This window comes from Python bivittatus, unplaced genomic scaffold (genome assembly GCF_059951505.1).
Source record: "Python bivittatus isolate LINGU-HERP-01145 unplaced genomic scaffold, Pbiv_v1 ctg000330_np1212, whole genome shotgun sequence".
Lineage (NCBI taxonomy): Eukaryota > Metazoa > Chordata > Lepidosauria > Squamata > Pythonidae > Python > Python bivittatus.
In genome coordinates this window covers 8,749,549-8,770,088 of record NW_028277058.1, presented here as the reverse complement: position 1 = coordinate 8,770,088, position 20,540 = coordinate 8,749,549, and the positions used below count along the sequence as shown (strand labels likewise).

The following is a 20,540-nucleotide window of genomic DNA, read 5'->3' as shown; positions in this document are numbered from 1 at the left end:
GCAGTCAGAAGTCAGACAGTTGTTTCATAGACCACCATTCTTATGTTTAGAGATGTGTAAAGTATGCACATGTGTAAAGAAGGTCCGATGCTGTAAAGAACAATATTGTATAGGTACCTGGAATGTAAGATCTATGAACCAAGGCAAGCTGGATGTGGTCAAACATGAGATGACAAGATTGAATATCGACATCTTGGGAATCAGCGAACTGAAATGGACGGGAATGGGTGAATTTAATTCGGGTGACCATTATATCTACTACTGTGGGCAAGAAACCCTTAGAAGAAATGGAGTTGCACTCATAGTCAATAAGAGAGTGGGAAAGGCAGTAATGGGGTACAACCTCAAAAACGACAGAATGATCTCAGTGCGTATCCAAGGCAAACCATTCAATATCACAGTCATCCAAGTCTATGCCCCAACCACTGATGCCGAAGAAGCTGAAGTTGACCGCTTCTATGAAGACCTACAACACCTTCTAGAACTAGCACCAAAAAAAGATGTCCTTTTCATCATAGGGGATTGGAATGCTAAAGCAGGAAGTCAAGGAGTAATCGGAATAACAGGCAAGTTTGGCCTTGGAGTACAAAATGAAGCAGGGCAAAGGCTAATAGAGTTCTGTCAAGAGAACAAGCTAGTCATAGCAAACACTCTTTTCCAACAACACAAGAGACGACTCTACACATGGACATCACCAGATGGTCAATACCGAAACCAGATTGATTATATACTTTGCAGCCAAAGATGGAGAAGCTCTATACAGACAGCAAAAACAAGACCAGGAGCTGACTGTGGCTCAGATCATGAGCTTCTTACTGCAAAATTTAGGCTTAAATTGAAGAATGTAGGGAAAACCACTAGACCACTCAGGTATGACTTAGATCATATTCCTTGTGAGTACACAGTGAAGGTGATGAATAGATTTAGAGGATTAGATTTGGTAGACAGAGTGCCTGAAGAACTATGGACGGAGGTCCGTAACATTGTACAGGAGGCAGCCACTAAAACCATCCCAAAGAAAAAGAAATGCAAGAAAGCAAAATGGCTGTCTGATGAGGCTTTACAAATAGCTGTGGAAAGAAGGAATGCGAAAAGCAAGGGTGAAAGGGAAAGATATAAGCAACTGAATGCAGATTTCCAGAGAATAGCAAGGAGAGATAAGAAGGCCTTCTTAAATGAACAATGCAAAGAAATTGAGGAAAACAATAGAATGGGGAAGACTAGAGATCTCTACAAGAAAATTGGAGATATGAAAGGAACGTTTAGTGCAAAGATGAGCATGATAAAGGACAAAAAAGGCAGGGACCTAACAGAAGCAGAAGAGATTAAGAAGAGGTGGCAAGAATACACAGAAGAACTATACAAGAAAGATCTTAATGTCCCTGATGTCCACGCTGGTGTGATCACTGACCTTGAACCAGACATCCTAGAGAGTGAAGTCAAGTGGGCCTTAGGAAGCATTGCTAACAACAAAGCTAGTGGAGATGACAGTATTCCAGCTGAGTTATTTAAAATACTAAAAGACGATGGTGTTAAAGTGCTGCACTCAATATGCCAGCAAGTTTGGAAAACGCAACAGTGGCCACGGGATTGGAAAAGGTCAGTTTATGTTCCAATTCCAAAGAAGGGCAATGCCAAAGAATGCTCAAACTATCTCACAATTGCACTCATTTCACATGCTAGCAAGGTTATGCTCAAAATCCTACAAGCTAGGCTTTAGCAATACATGAACCGAGAACTACCGGATGTACAAGCTGGGTTTCGAAGAGGCAGAGGAACTAGAGATCAAATCGCCAACATTCGCTGGATCATGGAGAAAGCACGAGAGTTCCAGAAAAATATCTACTTCTGCTTCATTGACTATGCAAAAGCCTTTGATTGTGTGGATCACAACAAACTGTGGCAAATTCTTAAAGAGATGGGAGTACCAGACCACCTTACCTGTCTCCTGATAAATCTGTATGCAGGCCAAAAAGCAACAGTTAGAACCGGTCATGGAACAACCAATTGGTTCAAAATAGGGAAAGGTGTACGACAAGGCTGTATACTGTCACCCTGCTTATTTAACCTATATGCAGAGTACATCATGAGAAATGCCAGGCTGGAAGAATCACAAGCCGGGATTAAGATTGCAGGGAGAATCATCAACAACCTCAGATATGCGGACGATACCACCCTAATGGCAGAAAGTGAAGAAGAACTAAAGAGCCTCTTGATGAGGGTGAAAGAGGAGAGTGCGAAAGCTGGCTTGAAACTCAACATTAAAAAAACTAAGATCATGGCATCTGGACCCATCAATTCCTGGCAAATAGAAGGGGTAGAAATGGAAGCAGTAACAGACTTCATTTATTTGGGCTCCAAGATCACCGCAGACGGAGACTGCAGCCATGAAATTAAAAGACGCTTGCTCCTTGGGAGGAAAGCTATGGCAAGCCTAGATAGCATATTAAAAAGCAGAGACGTCACCTTGCCGACAAAGATCCGCATAGTCAAAGCTATGGTTTTTCCAGTAGTAATGTATGGCTGTGAGAGCTGGACCATAAAGAAGGCTGAGCGCCGAAGAATTGATGCCTTTGAACTGTGGTGCTGGAGAAGACTCTTGAGAGTCCCCTGGACTGCTAGGAGGTCAAACCAGTCAATCTTAAAGGAAATCAACCCTGATTGCTCATTGGAAGGATCAATAATGAAGCTCAAGCTCAGATACTTTAGTCACCTAATGCGAAGAGAGATCTCTTTGGAGAAGACCCTGATGCTGGGAAAGATTGAAGGCAAAAGGAGAAGAAGACGGCAGAGGATGAGATGGTTAGATAGCATCACTGAAGCAATGAGCATGAAACTGAGCAAACTCAGGGAGGCAGTGAAGGACAGGAAGGCCTGGCGCAATATGGTTCATGGGGTCACGAAGAGTCGGACACGACTTAACGACTAAACATCAACAACAACAAAAGTATGCATGGGCAAGAGGAGATATTACTGTTTTCCTTGAAGTGAACTTTCTGTTACAAACACTTCCCTGGAATATTGCTCAGATCCTGCAATGATGTTAGTAGAAAATTATGGTTTGCTGAGTTTCATTGTGGAAAACCTTCTATGTCCTTCCCAAATTTTTGTTTTGCCAGATTATCAAACCTTAAGAAGAATATGATGAGTTTGGCATCATATTGTTCTGCTCCTGTTATTCTTGCCAAGGAAGTAAAATCTTGCCTTATTATTCCTGTCATGGGTGCCCAGTAGAAGCTACAATAACATCATGTCCATCATTATGACCATCATTTTGTAATCATAATGCCCATCATAATGCCCATTGTTATGTAATTATAATGATTGATGCAAATTACATAGTTTGGGTCATTTGCATAATGATATCATGACATGCAAGATGTCAATTCCTTCCTCACTCATGGATGCCCATGAATCATCTAGGTCAAGTATTGGGAGTTCAAGTTAGCCAAGCAGCTGTCCAGCATGGTATGTACAGCATAATGCTTCAGCAATGGCTAGGCTCCAAGTGAGTAGCTTTATAGGTGTTCTTGTCCCACCCTTTTGGAATTTGTGAAAAGAACCTTAATCCAGAATCTGCTTTCAGTTAGGGACATTTAGCATGCTGTCAGATAGACCTAAGCTGGTGATTCTGGGTATTGTCAAGTCATACATACTTTCTTGTGGTGTGAAAGATGGGGAAAGGGGATGAAAATAATAGTACAGGAGGAGGAGGAAAATAAAGTGACTGAAATCCTACTAGATAACCAAATCTCTCATGGAAACATAGAAGTCTTGTGAAAATTTGACATTTGCAGTATATCTAAAATGTTGAAATCATGACAGGAAACCTTGTAAAATTTCAGAGAATATGGAAATCTAGGAGGTTTGATGACCTCACATGATATGGGCATTTTAAATTTGACAGATTCCATCTGGAAGAAGGACTACAAACACCGCATTGCTTCTCTTGCACTAAAACATTTGAGATATTTATGGCCAATTAGACAGTGGATGAAATCTGGGAAAAATATATAGAAGGGCAAATTCAAGAAGAGTCACTCTTAGACAGGTCAGCTTTGCTGAAGAAGAGAATTTTTAAATCTAAGTGATTGGAGAAAAAAGATGTTATAACATTATTGGGACCAGTTGCTTTTCCAGATAGCTCTATTTTAAAATAGAAATGAGTAATGAATGAACTAGAAGTTGTGCCTAAGAAAGGTGACCAGTAGCATCTGGAACAAACTGCAATGATGCCAAAATGATGACATGGGTATTGTTGGGGTTGTGAAATGTTAATACAAAAACCATGAGGAGGAGTGAGGATTCATTCCTACCTTGTGGAGAGCCATGAGGAGAAGAAAAGGAAAATGAGGGAAACAGGAAAAAAGGTGGGCTCCAAGCCCCTCCCACACAAAGCAGCAAAGCTAGGCCGCAGCGAAGCCACCCCTTCCTTTGTGGTCGTGTGAGACAGGCTTGGTTGAAACCCCATATTTTCCAACAAGTATGTGATGTCATATGCAGCCCATGATTGCATACTTGTGTCCTGATGCCTGATTCAAATAAGTTCCAGCATTTGCATGCATCATGCACTGTATTGCTCTGTCTCCAGCCCAGCAGGTTTGGGTCACAGGTAATTTTGGATTCAGAAACAATGACCACATTAATATAAGTACATATGGCTTTATTCCAAAGCAGTATAAGAAAGTGACATAATAACATAATAACATAACAACATAACACCATAAGACAGCAACATAACATAAGACAGCAATCAGAGAATATTCAAGAATACTGAAGAACAAAACAAAAGAAACATCTCTTCTGTGGTCAAGGAATCCAGAGAGATGATGGAGGGTGGACCTCTTCAAAGCCAGCAGTTATGCAGCGCCTTCTGCCAATCAGGTCTGCACTGAAGTTCCATCTCATGGGGGTTTCCAACCAGCTTATATAGACTCCAAGCATAATTAGTCATACCTGTTCTCAAAAGCATTGTCTCACTTGATTTTGCCAGGCCAAAGAGGATAAGTTTATCTTGTCTTGTCCCTGGAATGCATCACCTACTCCTTCCAAGGATAAGACCATCCCAAAATTAAGCAGTACTGAAGATGAGAAAGATCATCCCACTCTACACAGATGTCCCTTACCAAAGACAGGACAAAACAAAGTATCAGCCTTTAGTGATTAAAATAAATCACGTGCCACCATTTGTCCCTCTTGCCTCCCTCTGTAGATACCCTTGAAACTGAACATGATTGTGCTAAAACTAAAACTTCATGTTCAAGGACAAGACTCATACTTTGATATACCAGCTTTGCACAAGTGGGGATTTGTAACCTGGCAGGACATTTGTAAATGTTATCCTAACAACTTTTCTGATATTGTCATATACTTTTGTAAAGCATGTGAATTAGAGGGGAGCTTTAATATTAATAGTCTTCTTGGACAGAGATGGACATGTCTTAGAGCATAATTTGTTGCTTTCATAAAACTAATTTGTTCCTTTCATAAAAAACTAAAAGCTGTGCATATGTTTATTTAAATTACTTACCTGATTCGTTTTGATGTTTAGGAGCCTTAAATCAAACAAGCTGGGGAAAAAAATATCCAGCATGCAATGGTGCCAAGCAGTCACCTATTAATATTGATGAAGATCTCACTCAAGTAAATGTGAACCTCAAGGAATTGAAATTCAAAGGTTGGGAAGAAGAAACTTCAGAAGACACCTTAATCTACAATACAGGGAAAACAGGTACAAAATGTATTTTCATATTTGATTTAATATTTATAGAAGTTTGTTCACATGTGAAGCAACTGCTTATAGACTATTTTTTACAGCTTCTTGGTTCATTTTCTCTCTTGTTTATCTTTTTGAAATTAAGATGCTTGCAATTATTGAGAAGACAGCTGGCAATGGCAGACAAGCATTAAATCATGAGGCCTCCAGGGACAAAAGAAACACATTAAAAAAAAATAGCCTTAAAATCACATAATTCCTATAATCCAATCCTTCCTATTTTCTGAATATAAATATATTTTCAAAATAATATGCATGCCTATTAATAAAGCCCACATTTTGCATACTGTTATATCACAAAGACGCAGCTAGTGTTTTCACAGAGCAGTTTATAAAGATGTCATTAAAGTGTATCATACTTAGTTGTAATCTTCTAATTCAAAAAGGCATCATTCTAATTACTGAGATTTTACCATATACAGATTAGTCAATCAAAATGTATTCATAAGTCACATAAATAAATGTGACTTGAAATAAACATACCAACTAACTTATTGATATTTAATCATATAGACTATTACTTTTCTAGATTTTGTTTTATGAAATCTGAAATTCTTCATATAAATTGGCTCTAATTTATTTCTCAAATTGGAAGCATTAAATTACTTAATAATACATCATTTGGAAACTGAATAGAAATTCCAAAAACTTGAGGTATGGAATAGAAATCTGTTGAATATTTACCAGCCCCATAAAGTATATTTAAACTTTTTGAAATTGAGGTATTCACTTTCTTAAATTTGATTTAATATTTAATATTAATAGATTTTCCTTCTGTAACACGTTATATCATTTATCTGCTGAAATAATGTAGTTGCAAACCAATTGTATCACCACATAATTTATTTTATTATTTTATTCCTCAGAGAATTTTTGAAGCAAACTTGACTTTTGAAAATTATATATTTGATAATAAAACTGATATGTAAAAACATTTTATTTAAACTGTATGGAATATATTAAAATTCATGTAAGCAATCTTATTTGACCTAAAATGTAAGCATTATACATTGTAGATTATTTTAGATTCATTTTTTTACTACATTATGTTAACAGGAATAGTAAACCAGGATTATGTTCTGCTTCCATGCAAACAATGGCACATGTTTTCATAGAAATGCATAGAAGAAATGCTTAATGGTAAATGGACATTTAAAGGTGGGAATTTGGAAGGCAGGGAAAGACAGCTATTAGTGACTCCTTGACTCTCATCTCCAAAGCCCCTAGAAGTCATTGTTTTAAACAGTCAGCAGTGCCACAGTGAGAGTAGAAAATAATGTTTCCTAGTGCTAATGCTAACCCTGTCTATATCTGAGATAATCTATTTCCATAATTCCCCTCCATAAAGTATAAATTATACTTAATGGGTTAAATTCAAACTATATTCTGAGCTGAAATATATGAAATATTAATATTATTATTAATAATATTAATTTAGCTCAAATCCTGTTGATTTTGGTGGCAAAAATGTAATTAATCTATTCTAGATTGCACTCATGGTATTAGATATCATTTGATTTGATAATTTTAAAATTAATGCTGATAAATTTGAAATGCAAGTTATTTCTTCTTCTTCTTAAGTATAATGAATAATAGTTGTTGTTTTTTTCCAGTGGAAATTAAGCTGAAAAATGAATACTTTGTAATTGGAGGAGGATCAGAAGCTACATTTAAAGCAAGTAGGATAACATTTCACTGGGGAAAATGTAATATATCACATGATGGATCTGAACATAGTATAGATGGACAAAAATATCCCCTTGAGGTAATGAATGCAATTAATTTTAATAACATTAGAAATACCAATATATTTGTGCACTTTCATTTGTATAGATATAATTAAATACCTGTAAATGGCACTGACTAATATGTTTACAGAAGTGCTTAATTTATCTTTACCAGGTTTTTAAAAAAGCTCATAACTCGTTTTTTTTTCTCTCTTCAGAATAGCTTTGATGGAATGGTACAATTAATTGTACTTTCTGAAATGATAACTTCAATTAGTTCCAAAGAATGGAGCTAATTTGCCATGTGTGCTATTACTAATTCTGGATCCAATTCAAGGTGCTGCTTTTAGTCTATCAAGTGGCACAGAGCAAGTTTCATCCTATTGATTGAATCCTTCTTGGGCCTTAATGTTTTCTTCTAATTCCCTTTTCCAAATGTCCAAGTAAAGCAAAATATGTGTGTTGCCTCCTTTGTTGTATGCTCTTCCCAGAGAGATATAACTGAAACCATTAAGCCAAATAAGCATGTGCTTGGGGTACTAAGGGAAGAGGGGCACCAGAGAGTCTTTTCCCCTAGGTATCATGCCCTTAACTATCATGCTTTTGAATTGTTCTTAATTTTCCTAGGGACTGTAGAAAGGTCAGCCTGGAAAATGGGGGGCAAGTTGTATCTGAGGCCTCCACCTCTGTTGAGGGAAGGATTTTCCACTTTGGCATAAATGGCCAAAATGGAAAATGGCCATATTTATGCCAAAGTGGAAAATCCTTCCCTCAATAGAGGTGGAGGCCTCAGACACAATTTGTCCCCCATTTTCCAGGCTGTCCTTTCTACAGTCCCCAAGAAAATTAAGAACAGTTCAAAAGTTCACCAGAAAGGCAACAATCAACATCCCCCTGCAGATGAGTGAGGGATTAGGAGTAAGTCGTCTACATCTCAAAGACTCTACTAATCACATCTTCTGTTGTCCCTCAATGAGCCTATCATGCTAGTAAGAAACACGGCCACCCTGGAAGACTTTTATGAGGTCCCCCTAACCAACCAGTCCCCCCTTTAGACTGAAGAAGCTGCTTGGACAAGTAGCAAAATGTCTCTACCAAAAAAGAAAAGAAGTCCAGTTGCTATGACTCAACTCCAGACTACTTTAGTAACTGTGTTATTTTTATGTTGATGTATTCTGTGTTGTATTCTATCATCTCATTGTTACTGCTTTAGAAATGTAATTTTAAAATATACCATTTATCAAAACTACGTTAATCATAGAATCATAAAGTTGGGAAAGACCTAAGAAATCATGCAACCACTTGCTCAGAGTAGGATGCACTAGATCATCTTTGACAGATGACCACCCAAACTCTGTTTGAAGACCTCTAGTGAGGGAAAACTCATCACTTCATTGGATAAGCTATTTTACTGGTTGACAGATGGTACAGTCAGGAAGTTCCTTCTGATATCGAGCATGAATCTCCATCCTTGTCCTGTTAACCGTTTGTTCTGATCTAGCTCTCTGGGCAAGAGTGAATAAGTCCCTTGATGAAAGGTTCTCAAACCTTTCAAAATAAGCCTCATAAGCATTTCAGCATTCCTTTGCAGATAAAAGAATACAAATGTGAATTTTCACTTCAGTGGAAAGAAGGCAACTTTTATGCAAGGCATTCCATCTGCTGAACTGTCAGATAGTAGAACAGGCGACCATGATCTCTCCTTTACTTCATATAGGACTGGATGGTTCCCTCCAACTCTATGAAAGCATTAAAATTGGTGGTTAACACCAATTGGTGGTTGTGCTCATAGGGTCATCAGCACATCTGATGGTAGTGAATTCCATAGTTTTGAATATCTCCACATTTTCTTTTAAGGATGACTCTCACTTCTAACATTCCTCTGTGTCCATATTTTCCATACTCTGCATGCTTTCATCTCTCTATTGTCTCCCACATTTGCTCTAAATAGAAGCCCCTGATGCTGCACACTTTCCTTGTAAGAAAAATATGCTAGCCTCCTAATAACCACGGATACCTTTTTTGGATAACCTTTTCCAGCTTTTTTTCAGATATTCCCAAAACTGTACACAATATTCAGATGTAGACAATCAATAGATTTATATATGGGCATTCCCTCATTAACCATTTTATTTTCAATTCCCTTCCTTGCCATGAGTGAGGAGTTGATCTCCCCTCTTCTCTCTAAATTTGCAGGGCATTCTGACTTATTTTACTTACATTACCTATTAGACAACAAACACAATTCTATCACCTTAAATGGTGTTAGTGTCCAAACTCTGCCCTATGATGCATCTTAACTGTTAATGGTTATACAGTGTTTTATCATGGTGTTTTCTCCTCCTCCTCCTCTGATCATAATAAACTCTAAACATATGAGAATGGAAAAATAATGATTAACTATATAAATGTGTAATAATAATAATAAACAAAAGATTCATAATGATTTAAAAGTCCATCTGTTATATTGACTGAAACCAACCTGTATGCATCACATCTATGCCTCATTGCCACCTCAGGAACTAAAGACTTCTATTCATTGACTTCTAATTATATACTCCCCAAAAACATTAGCTACTTTGAGCAATATGTTCCCAAGTTTTTGGGAACTGGAAAATTTCAAGCAGAGCATATCAGTGCTTTAGATTTCTGAAATTCCTGATATACCAGAACTAATGCATGTATATTCTTTTCACAATTCTATTAACTTTTTTTAAAAGATATATATTATTGTATTTACAGATGCAAATCTACTGTTATGATTCAAATGAATTTTCAGATGTAGACAAAGCAATTGAAGGACATGGGAAATTAAGAACTTTATCGGTTTTATTTGAGGTAATCATTGTTAATTGATTATTGATTCTTCACCTTTCAAATGTAATTGTTTCCATTTTGAGGGTAAGAGTTATGCTGAATGTATGTGTATTATTGTTAATTAATTTTGCATAAGAAGAATAGGCCTTATTTTTGGCAGAGTTTGGCAGTGTGTGTGCGCGCATGTGTAGAATATTAAAAGAAATGTAATTTTTATAATTTAAGAACTGTTAAACTAATGATAACTTGCATGATTTCTTATTGAGAAAAGTCCAATCTTTCTTTAACAGGTTGGTCTGGAAGATAATATAGATTACAATTCTATTATTGAAGGAGTGGCCAGTGTTAGTCGGTTTGGTAAGTCTGTGGTATAATATGAGAAACTATATGAATCATTATCAATTTGAAGATTCTATGCCTGATATATGAATTTTATTTATTTATTTATTTATTTATTTATTTATTTATTTATTTTTCATATAGGAACCTTTTGTAATGTATTTTTAATTAATATTTATTCTATTTTAATTAATGTTTATTCTTTTTGCTTTTACTGTAAGGCCCAGAGTCATCTGCAGGGAGATGGGTGGGGACAAATTTGAAATATAAATAAATAAATAAAATTTATGGAATCTGGATGCATGACAAAAACTTGCTCAAATCTTACAGCTGCAGAAATATAAACAGTAGGGTTGTGCATACCATCCAGAGAGACACTTTGCTTCCCAATGGAAGTGTCTTCTGAACATGCTTAGACAATGTACAGAGACCCTCAAGATGCTATACCAAATCTTCAAAAGGACATGGCTCTGTAATGCTATGAACAGCAGGTTAAAGAGGTGCTTTGCAAAGTATCTCTCCGAATGGTTTTAACAAGCCCTACTCCCTCATTATCACAGTCATAGTATTCAGTACCATTTCATATGAATGTTAAATTCATTGTTATACATATATATCAATAAATTCAATGTTAAATCAATTGTTAAAAGTTTTCTTCCAGAAAGAAACTTCATATATCATGACAAGACATGAACCTTCCTTATAAAGGCCAAGCAGCATGCTAGTGCAGGATTGGAACTCAGTTAATATTTGGGTGGGAATCCATCAGGAAAGGCCACTGTTATGAGTTAGATTGGTGATTAAAACAACAATTTAAAACAAAATCAGAAGAAGGTAATGGCAAACCATTTCCATAAAATATATATGGGAATTCACCTGGAGTCAAGTTCAACTCAGAGAAGATTTTCCTTTAGTGTACATGGCCTCTCTGCTACTTCCTCAGACTCTTTTCATCATAAGCCAACAAAAACCACATAGTGCTTCATTACCATTCAAGTCAGGGATAATGTAAATTGCACCCAAACAAGCTGAGATAATCTCCTTTATATCTGGTTTAAATATTACAAATGCAGAAAGCTACATTCAATAGAAGAACATGTATCAAGAGAATGGCTGTAGCAAGTGATTTATTTGAGAGGTCTGGGTTTTGAAATAAAGCACAGGGCAAGATAACATTTTGCTCTCAGTGAGATATCATCACGGCGTGTTGTTCAGCAACCCAAGTGAAGAATGCCCCTTAAGGCATTAAAAACCTGCCTGCCCTTCCTGAAATGGCTCCTCCTGGCATTTCCATGACAGAGAGATTTCTACTTCCATATTCTATTTGGCAAGGAAAGGCGTAGAGAAGACAACTGCACCCCATTTCTAACTAAGAAAAAACTGTGCCACTGTGATGGAAAGGGTGTGGCAGCAGTTGGCACTTTCTTCACTTCACAAGATAGATGGAAGAGTTGGTGGATTGTAGCTGCTTCTGTTGGTTATAAGAGTTCCAGTTGGAGACGGTCACAGGCTCAGAGAGGCTAGTGAAATCTGCAAATATCACTGGGGATACAGCATGGCAATTTAAAGGAGGTTTTGTTTTGTTTTGATTTATTAAATATATATATTCATCTTAAGAGTTATTCCCCTGAATTAACGAAAAAGACCATGTAGTCTAATGTTGTTTTCCAGCATCACTTAATGAGATTCTTCAGGGGAGTTCATAATTAGGACATTAAAGAAGCAACCTCCACTCTAATTTTCCCCTTGTACTGATATCTGATGGTTCTTTCTCCTCTATTTCTGTTGCTCAGACATAAAACTACACTTATTCAGGTACAGCAGGAAGATATCAGCAGGCATAAAGGGATTCCAGGGTTGGCAGAAGTATAAAAACTGAGCAACTGAATTAGAAAAGGGCATGGCTGAATGACTGGATTACAGAACATTTTAGTTCATGGCTAGTGGTCACTGATTAACAATCTATCATATATGAATTTGTGTAATGGGGTTGCTTTAATCTGGTTTCCTTTCACAGTCTTAAAGCATTCATTTTGCCTCTTAACCCTTCCATTTCTCCTCATTGGAAAAATGGGGCCCCTTCATGATAGGCTTGGGAGATTTTAAGAGATGTTAAGAGAGCCTTAGGCCCTTGCAAGATTTAAGGCACTCCTTTTACCCCTTAATCCCCCAAATTTTGGCCCTGGCATTCTAGGGCTCTGGGAGGTATACATGGGGTTTAGAGACAATGTAGACCACAGGTTGCCCGTTCCTTATTTATATTTTGATTCTGAATCACCTTGAGGAGAATTCAGTCTTGAAAAGTGGCAAAACATTCTGACCTAGACAGATCCATGCCTTCATCCAGCAGCTCCGCTTCTACTTTATGAAATTTGGATTTTAAAAAATCATCATGGGAACATCTTTGTATTTTTCAGGGAAAAAAAATGAACTGGAGCCTTTCATTTTGCTGAATCTTTTGCCAAATTCAACAGACAAATATTACACTTACAATGGATCTTTGTCAACTCCTCCATGCTCAGAAACAGTTGAATGGATTGTGTTCAAAGACACAGTTAACATTTCAGAAAACCAGGTGATTTACATATGTGTGAATGAAAGAGTTGATCCTAATTGTAAAGAAAAGTTATGTGCAGCCACTTCATCTTAAGTTATACAAAATATTTAAATATATATCGAGATCGTATCGTATGACTTTCTAAAATTTGGGCCACAGAGTGAATTTCAGAGTGAATTACTGTATTAAAAAATACACTATCAATTTTAATACTGTAAAGGTGCAGTTGGATACAGGTCAGTAGACAAATGTACATGATTACAGAGTAACAAGAGTAAGAATTTCCTCCAAAAATAAACAGTTGTCTTATTTGCATCTATACCAGCTTTAGGAAAAGCACACACTTTTCCAAACCAAAAAAATATATTTGCTTATTGGTGATTAGAATGCTATCTGAAAACTCACTTTGTGACTGCATGTACTATGTCTATGACAATGTTGACCCTATAAAAAGTATTTTGTTAAGGCTCAGAATGAACTTCAAACTTGTACAGTGTGCTACCTCATGTCTCCTCTTTCTCCCTATCTTTCATGCACTACCTTTCACATTTCTATTGTGGTTTAAAATGCCATTTTGATTTATATCTGAATCCTTTTATGGACCAAAAGAAAGACAAGATCTGGTTCTGAGTATGTTTCTTTTAAACAGTTGCTTGAAGATTAAAATGAAATCAGTATGGCATCACGGTGAAAATTCCTGCATGATACATTGCAGTTTCTTTAGAGTTAATAGTGACATAAAGAAGAGAAAAAGTCCATTGGAATGGAATGTATGGAAAGAGATTAATAATGGAGTCAGCAACCTGGATGTATTTGTCTAGAAAGATTCGATCTTTATTCTTTAAATCTTTGTCTAGAGAATTTAAAAGGAGCTAAGAGGGCTAATGCTCCTGCTGAACAAAGAGATGATATAGGAAGAATCAGGCAATATAACATTAAGAGGGATACATGTTTCTCCATTGTCTGAACGTGGCTTTTAAAAAAAAATATTCCATAATAAATTCCTTCTGTGGTTCCATTTATTGTCTTTTTCCAGCTGTCAGTGTTTTGTGACGTTCTGACCATGCAGCAGTCTGGTTATGTGATGCTGATGGACTATCTACAAAATAATTTTAGAGATCAACAACATAAGTTTTCCGGCCAAGTATTTTCATCGTATACCGGGCAGGAAGAGATTCATGAAGCAGGTACTTATCTGTTTCTTAGAATTGCAGGCTTAAGCATCATTTTCATCGCAGTGAATTGCTCTTACGGAAAACAGAATAAGAATACTGATCCTTATTCAACTGTCAATATGCAGAGAGTTGTAAGACAATTATTTCTTGTGCCAATTAGCTGTAGGGCATGGAGCAAGGAAAAAAAATAAGTGGGTAAATACATTCAATTTTGGCAAAACTTGAAAATTTGTCTAGCATGATTGATTATCATTCAGTTGAGTTTTCCAAGCTATATCAACCTACTCCTAGAGATGATCACATAAATACATGTCTCTACACCAGCTTGCCCAACCTAGGGCATTCTAGACAGGTTGGGACTGCTAATATATTTGAAAAACATCAAATTGGAAAAGGCTGCTCCTATCACCTTCACCTTGGTTAAGTGAGCTGTTACTTCCTACAGAAATAACCCCCTGTCCACAGCAAAAAGTGTAGATGCTAAAATAATTACCCACATATGGTAATGGCATCTTGCAAATGTCACCGTTTTGTATTTCCATCCTGATGTCTGAAGCAAGTATATAAGCTGTGGTATTTGCTTGATGATACCATCATGCACATTTGTCACACAACCCGCCCCACATAGATACCATGATTTATTGTATCAGTATAATTCAATTACACTACATGCAGTCTTAGCCAAAAGGCCAAAAAGCAATTAATACAACTGAATGAGGGGGCTTTGCCGCTGGATACATCAAGGGTTCAGAGTATCTGTTAAGTCTAACAAACGAATAGGTAACAAAATCTAGTAAATGATAACAAATACATTATCACTTTAGTGTTTTATTCTAAAAGAAGCTTTAAATTGGTCACACATTCAATAAGATTGTGTTATTAAGCTTCAGGTTGATAAAATGGGAAAAATACCTCTAAAATTTTTATTTTACTATGCAGGTTTAATGTTGGAAAACTATACTGAGTAGTGAGTGCCCCCTTGTGTTCAAAAGACAAATTCTGAAATAATAATAGCGGAAAAACACATTGAAAAACAACTAAGTGAAATCATTTTAATGAAAATTGATTATGTATTGATGACATCTCAGTAAATAGGTTAGGGCTTTTTTTATCTGAATTAAGGCCAATTTATATTTTCAGTTGGCTGCATTGAACTAGTTTAAATCCAATTAAAGGCAGTTTACCCTTTCTCGCCTGTGGGAAATCATTGATTTTTACTACAATACCACAGACCTTATTTTCATTGCACCCAAATAATCCTAGAATTCAGAGTAATTCCATACAGTTGGATCTAGAATGACCACTACTGTTTTTTTGAACACCAAAAACCATCCCATAGCTGAGATGTCATTCAAGATCTATCTTAAAATGAGAAGAGATTTCTAGATTAAATCTCCAAGCTTAAAAAAAAAAAGTGCGAGGAGGGCAATATCACATATTTGAGACAGAGCTCAGCATATCAGTTACTCATTTCAATCCCTTGGTTATTTTTTTTTAAACTTCACCTTTCCGGTTCCTGCAATAATATTGCAGCAATAGTACATGTTTGATTTATTTATTTACCCTATTTATTAAATACCCTATTTTTCTTTTTTAAAAGACACAAATTTAACAAGTTAAGATGTACTTCTGAAAATGGTTATATAAGTACAAGCAGTATGAAGCTGAGCCTGAAGAGTGAGGTTGCCATCTTAAAATGCTATTAGAAATTCTTTTTTTAACATCTGCAGGTAGGGGTGGGGGTGAATTCTATGTCAGATTATGTATGTTGCCTTCGAGTCAATATTGACTCCTGGTGACTACCTGGACAAGCTCCTGCAGTTTTCATGGCAAGATTTCAGAAGTGAGTTTCCATTGCCTCCTTCCTAGGGCTGAGAGAGAATGATTGGCCCAAGATCACCCAGCTGGCTTTATACCTAAAGCAGGACTAGAGCTCACAGTCCTCGGTTTCTCACCCAGTGCCTTAACCACTACACCAAACTGGCTCTCACATGTCAGAGTGGCCAGGAAGAATACTTTACTCTCTGTCCCCATCAGGTGTGCATTGTTCCAAATCTGGATCTAGTATTTTATCTGTAGATGGTTGCACAGTCATTTTTAACCAAGGGCCACATTTAGCCTTTTCATGGCTTCTGGAGTAATAAGGTGTTGCAAAAACTAAATTATATTTAATTTAAATTAATTTAATATTGTTAATATGATTACTCCCCATGTATATTCTGTAACATTAAGAATTACAACTTAGCAGTAGCTCTGGTAAGAGTTATGGAGTGCAAGCACTCAAGTCTTTTGGGGAGGAGGGCTATATAATTGCTTAATTATTCTAGATCAGCACACATTCCTCATCTAGTGTAATTAAAACTGTCAGAGTCAGCTGCCTAAAGACCATAAAGATGAGCCAGCATTTAGTTTGGTAGTATTTAATCTCTTCTTTCAGTAGTGAATGCAGGAAGATGTTTATTTATTTATTAAATGAGTATAGGCCAAACCTATTCAGCTTCATGGGGGGTTACAGAAAATAGTTAAAATATCCACATTGCAACATAACAAGAGAAAATCATAAAACATCCACAATGAGGATATGAACAATTTTTATTACACTCATCCTGTGGGTCAAACACAAGCTGTGATTTTCCTCTCTGTAGCTCTATCCTGTATTTGTTTTTCTTTAGTACATAATTACTATAACTTGTAAACAAACTTTTTTTTTTAAGTTTGCAGCTTAGAACCAGAAAATGTTCAAGCCGATCCAAAGAACTATACCAGTCTTCTTGTTACTTGGGAAAGGCCACGAGTTGTGTATGACACGATGATTGAAAAATTTGCTGTTTTTTACCAACAATTGGAAGGAGAAGACCAGACCAAGCATGAATTTCTAACTGATGGTTATCAGGACTTGGTAAATGATCACTTAAAAGGTTTTCTGTGAAGGTTTCTTGTGGGCTGAGAATAGACTCCAGTGAATTCACCATGTATGGGATTACACATATATAGTGGATCTGTATAAGCTTGTATTTTAAAGAGCTTCAGAGGGTTAACTGTTATGAAGGTTTCCTCTATCTTTATCTATGCTTGCTAAGCTGGTTTCACCTCATGCACTGCCCTATAACCATTCCCATTCACTACAGCCATTCCCCTATACTAATAAATTTCATGGATTGTGTAGATATCGTTATCCAAGAAACCCTGGTGGCTTCCAAGAATGCTGCCTCACAGATAATTGGTAGTGAGATCCTGTTGGTGAAATTGGGCTGTTGAGACTATTGCTAGTATACCAGCTTCACAGCTACACAGTAACCTTCCTATCTGCTTGAGTCTGAGAGTGGGTTAGCAGTGGAGTTTCCCAGGCTTATGGTACTAGTGGAGATTAACCATCCATTGCTGGATGTGGACCCAGAGATGGACCAGGAATTTATGGTCATCATGGCTACCATGGTTATCTCTAGCCCAACTCACAGTGGAGGTCATACGTTAGATCTGTTTTTTTTAACTCAGGGCTGGGTGACATAATCTGGAATAGAGTGATGTCAGTTTTAGTCCCTTGTCATGGACACACCTCTCCCTATTAGCCTTCGAGTTTTCTGTGACTGCACTCCACTGCAGGAAGATAGGACATATTTTATTAATCTGCCCCAGCACCTGATGGACCCTACTGGGTTTCAGAGGGAGCTTGATCTTGTCATGGGGCTCTGGTGCATGGTTCAACCAGGGCCTAAGGTGCCCAAAATGATTATGATGGCCTTGGATTGTATTATACCTGCATGAACTCTCCATGTCCATGGATCCTGTTTTCAGAGAAACTCTTGGTGATGAAGCTGCATAACAGATGCCTAGAGTGCTGCTAAAGGTAAATGAAAAGTGAACCCTCCTGAGCATGGGTAAGGGTCTTCTTAAGGATCACTTAAGAAATAATATAATTACTTTTCTGCCCTTATTGCATCTGTGGAGAACTGACCAGCAGCCCTGCTTAAGGTGGTCCAGTCCCTCCTGGGCATGGAGAGCCCAGGGGAAGATTTATAGGATTGCCCTAAGGACTATTCTAGGCATCTGCAGATAAAGTCACTCCGAATTGGACTCTAGCTGTACATACACAGTACATATATACATATACATACATACAGTATGCATGCATACATACACACATACACATGTACACATGTCTTGAATACAACCTACTAGATAGTTGTGGAACCTTTACAGAGTATGGCATCATGGCTATTCAGTAGATGCTTATTTACTTTCAGTTGCTTCAGCTGCTAATGGGCTATGGATGCATGAATGCGTTGGAATGATTAAAATTGCATATTCATTGTTATAGTACTTGAAAATCCTGTTCTTGTCCGTGGAATTTTCTGTGTCTTAGTATTTCTCCTTAATAAGAAATAAAATAAGTAACTTTATATGAAACTTGGAAAGTAATAAATATGGTTGATTAATTTATATCCTTACAGGGAGCTATTCTGAATAATCTGCTGCCCAATACGAGTTATATTCTTCAAATAGTTGCTGTCTGTGCTAATGGTCTGTATGGAAAGTACAGTGATCAAGTGATTGTTGACATGCCTTTGGATGATCCAGGTAAGTATATAGAGGTAAATGTTAGTTGAAAATCCACAGTGGTCTTTTATTTGCAAACCAGCTCAAATGCAATGGTATTTCATGCAATGGTATTTCAGTATCAATGCTTTCATCTGAAATATCTCATTTTCTCTGAGATATTTCAAAGCTGCCTTGGACGTGTTAGAACTAGAGTTATTATTTCATTTTAGGATAAAAATAATATTTGGGGGTCCACAGTAATTTCTATTATGAGCTGATCCATAAAATATGCCAAAGATTATTTATAAAAATAATAAATTAAGCCTAGATTCAGGTTCCTACTCAACCCAATTCCTGTTGGGGAAAAAATTATAAATGTTTGTGATGAAAAGAAGGTAAAATGTGACTATTTTTTGTGTATTAAGGAAAGATCTGTGAATTGGGACACAGCAATTAACAAATTCTATTCATATGATTTTGAAATTCCATTGCATGTTGCTTTTCTGAAATTAAATTTCAGTTGCAGTTGTGGTGATGGAATTCCCTTGCTTCTTAATGTTGAATTACTGAAATCAGAAGACTAACAATTAATTGCACTTATTTCAAAACTCTATTTTCACTCTTTATCTTGAAAGGCTTAATATGATTCACTTGTTTCATCTATTTCCTATTGAAACGAATATTAATCCAGTCTTGCAGCTAGTGTCTATTGTATTTTCACCAATTTCTTAAATTTTTTCAGCTTTCATGTAAAACAGTAATAGTGGTATGCACATTTGCTGGAAGGGCTGAACTTCTGGGTAAATATTCTTTGAGCAAATGTATTATGCTGACTCAGAATGGTTACAAAACCATAAATAAAGTTATCTTTAACAATATTTTTCCAGCAGCACAAATTCTCCCTTTCTTCTCACAGATTCTCTTCTTACAGCCTTTCTTCTTCCAAATCTAGTTCAGAAGGGTTGATGATCTTTCAGGATTGTACAAGAGGGCAGAAGTCCATTCATGAAACACTGTATTTGCTTCCTTGTTTGATACAAAGCTTTTTACAAACCATATTTTCAAACAGTTTTAAATGGACAGATTTCACTCTTTTTTTCATTGGAGTAGCATGAATTATATACTATATATAATAAGAGCAAATTCATTTGTTACTCTTTTTCAACAAGAACATATGGACTAATCCAACATGCATTTTCTTCCAAGCAAGGACTATAACTTTAGGAAACTACTTTGTTATAGAAAGCTCAAGGAGTTCTTTTGGTGTAGACAGACTTATGCAACAAACTCAAAGAAGCTTCTATCACATGTCAAAGTCTTACTTTTTGTCCCCTTTGGTGTCTTCTCAAATGAGACGCATCCCGATTTTTCAGCATGGCTTCTGGTTTGTGTAAATAAAGTTCACTCGCATTCATCAGTACTCAGAGGAGGCCTTGCTGTGCACCATGAGCTAATGCTCTGTTCAGTGTTGTGTTGGTGATTTAAATTGAGCAGATGATGGCAAAAGTACAAATATTTGTAAGGCCTTATCAGTGAGTATTTTTAAAAAAGAAAAGCATTTGTTTATTTAAAGCATTTATAACTGACTTTTTGGCTGGAAGGCATCCAGT

The 20,540-nt window shown here is 36.6% G+C and overlaps 1 protein-coding gene across 1 annotated transcript in view; it reads left to right on the top strand.

Moving 5' to 3' along the window:
* PTPRZ1 (protein tyrosine phosphatase receptor type Z1) overlaps window positions 1-20,540 on the top strand; it is a 111,143-nt gene that overhangs the window by 54,379 nt on the left and 36,224 nt on the right. Inside the window, exons 3-10 of the mRNA XM_088141682.1 lie at window positions 5,552-5,731; window positions 7,390-7,541; window positions 10,246-10,341; window positions 10,611-10,677; window positions 13,077-13,234; window positions 14,253-14,403; window positions 17,106-17,290; window positions 18,843-18,969. Coding sequence (XP_087997808.1) covers window positions 5,552-5,731; window positions 7,390-7,541; window positions 10,246-10,341; window positions 10,611-10,677; window positions 13,077-13,234; window positions 14,253-14,403; window positions 17,106-17,290; window positions 18,843-18,969 — 1,116 coding nt within the window. The remainder of the gene's footprint in view (window positions 1-5,551; window positions 5,732-7,389; window positions 7,542-10,245; window positions 10,342-10,610; window positions 10,678-13,076; window positions 13,235-14,252; window positions 14,404-17,105; window positions 17,291-18,842; window positions 18,970-20,540) is intronic.